This window comes from Penaeus japonicus, unplaced genomic scaffold (assembly GCF_977035675.1).
Source record: "Penaeus japonicus unplaced genomic scaffold, GWHDUDI00000001_assembly GWHDUDI00000010, whole genome shotgun sequence".
Classification (NCBI taxonomy): domain Eukaryota; kingdom Metazoa; phylum Arthropoda; class Malacostraca; order Decapoda; family Penaeidae; genus Penaeus; species Penaeus japonicus.
The window spans coordinates 29,233,546-29,242,157 of NW_028234412.1; the positions used below are offsets into that span (position 1 = coordinate 29,233,546).

General features: G+C 34.9%; 1 protein-coding gene across 1 annotated transcript in view; it reads right to left on the reverse strand.

The window, feature by feature from the left end:
- Positions 1 to 4,161: 4,161 nt before the first annotated feature.
- Positions 4,162 to 8,612, reverse strand: part of LOC122259906 (cation-dependent mannose-6-phosphate receptor) — a 19,666-nt gene continuing 15,215 nt past the window's right edge. The window contains exons 5-6 of the mRNA XM_043026899.2: positions 8,561 to 8,612; positions 4,162 to 8,140 (exon numbers count right to left, since the gene is read on the reverse strand). The exon at positions 8,561 to 8,612 is cut by the window's right edge and continues 75 nt beyond it. Of these exons, the coding sequence (XP_042882833.2) occupies positions 7,994 to 8,140; positions 8,561 to 8,612 (199 nt within the window). The 3' untranslated portion in view covers positions 4,162 to 7,993. The remainder of the gene's footprint in view (positions 8,141 to 8,560) is intronic.

Genomic DNA, 8,612 nt, shown 5'->3' on the forward strand with positions numbered 1-8,612 from the left:
AGCAATGTCAAAACAAAAGTACCATGAATTCACCACCTTACCCTGGAACAGGAGAGTCATCCGGCAAAAAAAAAAGAGATAAACTTATACTACTTCTATTTGGGTTGGAGTTTGCCTTCCTTCTTCCAAGGTCTTCTCTAATCCCTATTGGTTTAATGGGAGAGGTATGGCTCTAAAGCTTCCTTCATTTACCACATATGATAAATAGGGAAAAAAGAGTAATTCGAGTTGCTTTGGCTCATTCATTTTGAATTAACAATAATATTTGCCGGGATGCAAAGTACATTTATCTTCTTTCTAATTTGTTTATTACAATGTCACAATGAAGGGACTCCTGAGATCTTTAGTTATCTTAACTGCCAAATGAATTGTATATAACACTGCAGTGAAGGTCTAGACTTATGAAGACTATCAATGGCACTTTCTATGAATATTGATTCTGATCCTTGCTATGCAGGTATATGTTGCCAAAATTTCTTGACCTCCCACATCCTACCAAATACAGCTTTATATGATTGGTCAAAGAAGGGATATTCCACAAGATTTCTCATCATCCTCATCCCCCTCATCATCCTACTTGGGGATGACTGCCCAAACATGAGTGAAAGTAATCGATTTGGATGGAAATTATGGAGTTCTTTGTCTCATTGTAAATCAAGTATATTATAATCAAGGTGGGATGATAATATTTCTAGCCTCAGCACTGATAGACACCACAATTCTGAAATTTGAAGAGCTTCATTGCAAACATTACTGGCAAATATTCATAATCATAATTGCTACCGACAGCATTTGGCAAAACCAAAGAATTGTTGTGTAGTTGGCCTCCAATTATAAGTAAAATGAAGATACATATCAAGAGATTTTGTGACTTTCATCTAAAAATATCTAAAACAAGGCAGCCATTTTAGTCTTGGGACACCTCTTGGACAATTGCTTTGCACCTAAGAAAAATATTGATTTTAATTTTCTCCATCTATTAGAATACACACCAAAAGTATTGTTTGGTGAGAATTTGAAACTATGAAAGCCAGCCATAGCACAACCAGAATTATTGCATTCTGCATTTTCTCTTGCACACCTATATCCTTCCGAGAGCAATAGAGTGTGAGGTCTACATAATGATAAATAGACATTTGCAAGTATACTGCATACATATATAAAATAAAAGGTTAAACAAACTTCATTTCAACTTTCTAGCTTCTGTAATCCACCTTTAAGACTAGTTCTTGTTACAACTATAGTACTGGCAGATATAAATCACATACAATAGGTAAATAAAAATATTTTCTGCCAATTGTAAAAATTGAGAAAATCACTAAACCATGAAATGTTTACATAAATTAACCCATTAGCAGCATATGGCATGATTTGTTTCCAAGGCAGAGTCGGTCATAGATGCGGATGGCACCGTGCCAGACAATGTAAACCCGCCATCCTACTGCATACATATTTTTTTAAAACCATGACCAATAGGTTAAGGAACCTTGTATATATATTCAAAGAGAGAGAGAGTGTATGTGCATGTGTATGTGTGTACATGTGCATGTGCATGGCTGGTGTATGTGTACATATCTGTGTGCATGTGCGTGCGTACATATGCATGTGCACGTGTGTGCACATGCATGAGAGTGTGCGTGTGTGTGAGTGAAAGTGAGATTGAAAGTGAGGGAAGAATAAATGAGAAAAAAAGATACAAAGAGAGAATGTAGATGTAGGTGTGTATATGTATGTGTGCATTTCTGTCTGAATGTATGTGAGGGTCTGTGCATGTTTGTTTACATGTGTAAACAAACACGTGTGTGAGTACGTGTGGGTGTGGGTGTGGGTGTGGGTGTGGGTGTGGGTGTGGGTGTGGGTGTGGGTGTGGGTGTAGGTGTGGGTGTGTGTGAGCATGTGGGTGTGGTAGTGCGTGAGCATGTGGGTGTGGGTGTGCGTGAGCATGTGGGTGTGAGTGTGGGTGTGGGTGTGGGTGTGGGTGTTTTTGTGGGTGTGTTTGCAAGTATGCCTGCAAGTGTGTGTGTAACTGTTTATCTGTAGGTGATGGTTGCTTAAACATTTGCTCTGCTTACCCCGTTTCTCCTGTGGGTTACAAGTCTCTTTCCCTTAACAAAAGTGGAATGTGTAAAATTTAGAGAGCAGTGCAACATATAGACCAAAATATGAAATAGCCCTAGTTATCGCAAGAACAAATCAGGAAATGGAGTAAATGAGATTATGAAACCATTGACACAAATATACTTGGTTTCAAACAGCACTCAAGGACAATAAACCGTCATGAAGTGAAAATGATATTGAAATTAAGAAAAAAATCATGCAATCCTACATTGATCTGTTTTGTATCTTACTTCAAAGTCTCAATTTTCTTTAAACCTTAAAGAACAAAATACAGTAACTGTTTCTCAGGTATGGGTTCACACTGGATGGAAAATGGCAAGGCTTTAAAAAAAAAAAAAAAAAAAAAAAAAAAAAAAAAAAAAAAAAAAAAAAAAAAAAAAAAAAATATATATATATATATTATATATATATATATATATATAATATATATATATATATATATATATATATATATATATATATATATAAACAATAATAATAATCTGTCCTATGTGCACAAGAAGCTCTAAACTTTGTCACCCATTTACAGAATATTTAAAAGCTTCTGTCCTCTTCTTTCTAATCTCAAGTAAAACTATATTGAATTGAATTTTTCTCCTCAATCCATGACACACATCTAATTTCATGTATTACTTTTACAATTTAAACATGGTGAAAAAATGGGAAGTACCAAGCCAGGCACCATCAGAAAAGGCATTCAATACTTTTTTCTAACTTATAGTTTTAACATGACACTAACCATATCCCTGTTCACTGCATCAATAAAGGCACATGTATGGATGGTTATTGAAGGGGGGTGAGAATAACAATAAATCAAATACTTAAGAAAAAACATATAGTAGTGGGTTGTTACAGAAGTCTATATCATTAACAAGGTTCACATCCTATCAATAAGTATTTTCATACATTAGTGCAAAAAAATAAACAGTCACAGTGGTGATATCAAACATTATTCAATATTTCTAAGAATGCTATAATAGGAAATACATCTTTTATTTCTCTAATTGTAAAATATCAATTCAAGCACATAATTCACCTGAAAAAATCTTGAAAGCATATAACAATGCTTGAAAATATTCAAATATAAAACTATTTTCTCTCATTAAAGCTATCAACCTTCCAAGAGCATCACAGATTTAACATCCTGTTTTTTTTTTGTTCATATCCAAAATAAGCTATAATATTCCTCATCATCTTCTCTATCAGTGTTTCATATGAACTAAACTGCTTATCACCAGAACCAAAAAATAAGGGCAACAATAATGCCCGAACAAAATTTAAATTTCATCTCAGTCCTCAAAAATCCACTTGTGTTTTAACAAAACTTGATCATAAATGATAAGTTCAAGAATAAAAAATAAAAAGATAAAATCATAGAGCACAGTGCATTCACTTTCATATTTGTTTCTCTCTCTAAAGCTGAATAATTAAGTGTTGCTGGACCAACTAACGACAAAGCAGTTTTGGCCGCACCCATTCTTAATGCCAGGGTATTTCAATGCGCAGAACTATCATCTCTACCTATTTGCCCGCTCTGGCTGCGGCCACCTTCTGCAAGCACAATCACGCAGCGTGCCAACCATACAAAAAGCGATGGCGTGATATCGTCCCCAACGGCAAGTGCTGCCATCACATGACATGATATGTCACCTGGCATTAGTGGGTTGAGTTTGAATGTCATTATTGTGCCTGAAGTACTTTCTTTATGTATATACACTCATAATATTTCAAGTTCCCCCCCTCCCCCCAAAAAAATTAGGTGTCCCTGCTTAATGCTAGCACCAAGTCATTTTCAGATAGTACAAATCGTTCATAAATTACCAATATACAAAAAAATTACAAAGTGAATTTTTTTTTCTTTTTTTGGTAGAGACATGTTAAGTAAGATAATTATTCAAATTTCTCATCTAATATGTTTCCGATATGTAACTACACAAAAGTAATGATTTACTTGTGCAATTTCACTTGTTACTTAGACTTCATTCTATTTTTCAACCCTCTGGCTAGACACCTTATTAATTATGCACAACAGCAACACCATTATTCTCTCATCCATTAAGGGGAACTGTTCTGAATGCACCCACACATTTGCCATTTCCTCAAATAAGAGGATTAGATTTTTTTTTTTTTTTTTTGGTGGAGGTGTGCATTATAATAATTTTGAATCTGATATCAAATCTAGGGGGTTACCCGATGGAAGCCTCCCCCCCTAAAAATTACATCTTCCATGTAGGTTTCTTTTGTACCAAAGAATTCTATTTGCACATCATGTTAGAACCTAAGAAAATTTCAACATAACAGCCAATACCATGCTATGCAATCTCACAGTTGCTTTTTAAATTCAGATTAATTTCTGAGAGAAAAGGGCATTACTATGTAAAATAAAATTTAAAAAAAAAAGGAAAAAAAAAAGCTGATGCTGATTTTTGCGCACCCTTAGAGCTTTCCCAGCTATACAATCAGATTTGAGTTATTTAGTACGAAAGAGAAAATACAATTTCAATCAAAATTAAGCATTTATGAGCTTTTGACTGGGAGTAGGTTATGCTCTTCAAATCTTTAGCAGAGAATAATATTCATGTGAGGTCTTTTTCATGTAGGAGTTCAAATCTAGGTTCATAACTACCCCCCTCTCCCTTAATTCAACCTAACCACCCCCATTTGCTGCAGAACGGTCTCCTTAAGCCTAAACAATTCTCTTCAGCTGTATAAGAGTAAGATAGACAACTCAAATCAGATATAATATTCATTCAAGTGTATGCATCAGATGACTGAGATCATAGATAAAGAAGATGAAGGAGGAAAATGGAGTGGATGTAAAATCATCTCCCACACTGCCCCAAAGTTTAACCTGTTAGCAATGGGTGACAAGATATCACATCAAGTGGTGACAGCACCAGCCACCAGGGACGAGATATTTCATCTTGGCTAATCTCCTGGCCGGCACACCTGGTGATCGGGCGTGTAGCACTTGGTTGCAGCCAGTGCAGGCAAATAGCCCGAGGCGTTATGCTTACACGTTTGAAATATGCCAGCGTTTCGACCATTTGGAGCTAAAACAGCCCCATCAGCAATGGGTTAAGAAGCCCTCAGCATGGTGCACAAACTAAGGTTTCCATCTGAATTTGGCAATCAGAGTCAGTGAAATTCAGCTTCACAGGAAATAGCTGTAGCTAAAAACACCTCATTTCACTGCCCAATTCAATAAATAGACATCTAAAGCACAAAAAATGGGTAATGCAAGATAATACATTCTAGACTAACTCTCATGAAAGACAAGATCCAAGTGCAGACAAATATTTTGGTTAACAATAGGTCTTTGAAAAGTGATAAATACATCAATAAAACTGACAAAACTTGAGGCACATTATTAATTATAAACTAGTGAAAACTCCGAAAAGTAGACATTTTGACAACATTTTCTTATGCAGCCTTAAATGACTGATCAATACCAATTAGTGAACACATAAAACTTTTGTAAATCATTTCTTATATTTCCATACCAAGTCCTTATTTGTTGTTTCTTCAAGGGCACCAGCACATCCATATCAGCAAAGAGAATGGTAAATTCAGCTAACAAAATACAGAGCAGAGACAAAATATATAAGAGAGATAAGCACCATTCCACCTTTCAAGCCTACCTTGTTTTGTCTTCCTTATGCTTATGTAATATCAAAATTAATAAATTTTCTGTCTTTTATTAATTACATGGACTCTGATCATTTCAGCAGTTTCTGAATTTTATTGTGCCTACCTATATCATTTCCTTTTCTTGTACGGTAGGTTTCTACTACTGTCTTTTCCTCCACTGATGGACAACTGCTTTAGGAGTGTCACACCTAATTCGATCATTCTTCTCCCTGATAATTTTCCCTCCTCTACATTCTCTCTTCTTTTTAAGACCTGTCATAAAATACTCCAGCCCAATGTCCTGATGATATTCTGGCAGGATCAGTGAAAATACTCCAGCCCAATGTCCTGATGATATTCTGGCAGGATCAGTGAAAATACTCCAGCCCAATGTCCTGATGATATTCTGGCAGGATCAGTGATACTTTTTCATCTTGCTAAATATGTTAAAGAAGGGAGCAAGGTATAATTTTCACGAGAACTTCTTGAAGCAATGTCCATGTTCAGTACATGACATTTCAGATGTCAAATCTTTTATTTTTTCATATCTTTTATTTTCTAGAGGCACCAGAGCTATCAAAGTCTATTCCCCAGTTAAACTGAAGGAGTTAGAAGACTAGTGCTTTCTTGTAATGTCTAGATTAATGACCTGAACATGCCATCATGGCTTTTTGTTGGGTTTCCCACATTCTACCCTTTTTGGCAAAAGAAGATAAGGCATAAATCTATTTGCATATACAGTTGGCCCTTAACATTCACTGATTCGATACTTCTTAAGCTTGGCCTGATTACAAATCAAAATGTATGGACACAAAATTAAAAGGTGAAGCTGCAATATACAAAAAAAAAAAAAAAACTGAAAAATAAATGAAACATGGAAATACCATAACAAAACTATCATATAACAAGTGATAGTAAAATCTACATAAAAAATATTTACAAATGTTAAATAACAGTACATACAGTAAATAACAATGACTAAGTATATTTGAAAACAAAATTTAGGATAGAGATTGCATGTCATTCACCTATCCTCTTTCTCAGGCAAACAGTGGGCAGCACCGGTTTTTGTGCAGTTGGCATCATTGTTAACATCAATTTTGTGTTTCACTGTATAATAAGTATATATTTGTGTATTTCTTTGTGAAAAGTGAAGGTTTTTCATGACTTAATCTTTTTGATACAGTTGTCCCAGATAACAGTCATGGACCATGAATCATGAAGGTAGCGTTGGCACACTGTTATCCAACTAAGTCAGAAGCTAGGAACCCCTATTTTACTATAATGACACTGAATTGGCATCACCTGGTCTTCAAAATGATATGATGATCATACTCAGTGTAGGATAACATCAATATATTATATAAGTACATGTAGATGTACTATACTTATATCTATGAACTTTATTTTTTTGTAAACATGCAAGCATTTGTGTCCTTGTTTTACCCTGGGTCTTTTTCCTCTTACAATGGTAGCAACAGAATTCATATATGTGTATATTTTACATTATGAATAAATTACAAAATTGCAACTAAACCCATTTTTATCCTTCCACTGTATTATAATCATTTATCTACACATAGTGTATACTACATAGAGAGCTATAGCGGATATCTGTAAATGTATTCAGTCTATTACAACTCTGATATACTTAATCAAATGACTAATATATAACTCTGCTATGACAAGAACCATAAGAATTAGCAAATAAAAGACTGACTGCTAATGATGAAGAGAGAAGGTTTTGTGTGTTTGTAGTAGCAATCAATGTGCCACTGCCAGAGCGTATAACCCATAATGTTTCTTCCTTATCCACTATAAGTCAGCTTTCTTGTGACATCTTGAAAGATCAGCCATGTGCTTCAATGCTTTGGAAGTAATCTGGATTTTTAAATTTTTCTTTCTTGGTTCTACTAATTGGATGATGCAGTCATCCACATAAGCCTATAATGCAGTCATCCACATAAGCCTCATTTCTTATTTCCAACTTCGCAGGCAATTTTTCTAGAGATGTGGGGAGATTATGTTTATGCAATTGAAAGAGTTGGTGGTGCTTTTATTTCTCTTTTTATGCACAATAACCAGTATCTCTGATGTCCTATCAATACTTCTACATATGAATTTACCATTCCCTTATCAACATACTTTTGTGCCAATATCCCAGGAGAAAAATAACCATTTTCAATCCCTCAAATGGTGGAGTTCAATTAATACCCTTGTAATATAATAAAGAAACAGAACTTTTCTAAGGACTAAGGAGAGCCGAGTCTCGGTCTGTATTCTGGAGGTCCTGTGCCAAACGTTCTTCAATGGGAGAGTACCCATCATAGGAGCTAGGGGGCCTTGCAGCACCACAGTATTGGTCACATCGACACACAGCACCACAACCATCCTTGGGGAAATAGAACAAAATATATTAATTACTTTATATCATGAGACTAAGATATCAGTTTAAACTTTGAAATTATACTTTTTACCATCTGAATCTGCTTTTAAATGAATACCCAAATACTGTTTTAAATCTTTTTTTGATTATTAGAATAAGAATTAAGTTCAAAATGTGATAAGGAAAATGTAATTTCTATGTCACTGTCTTGGGATAGTGATTTTTTTTCTTGCTGCTGCTATTAAATGTAAAAAATAAAACATAGAAACCCACTGCTATTCACACATGTGACTGAAAGCAATGCTGCTACATGAAAAATCAAGCTGTTCACCATTTTCTTGACAACAGAAACCAATGACATAATACAAATTTAGCATCTCTAGACTAGATAACTACTCCTGATATACTCAGACCAACTATACTTACAGCCAATTTGTTGCCAACTGTAAACCAGAACTCTCGATTGGGGATCTGTTCT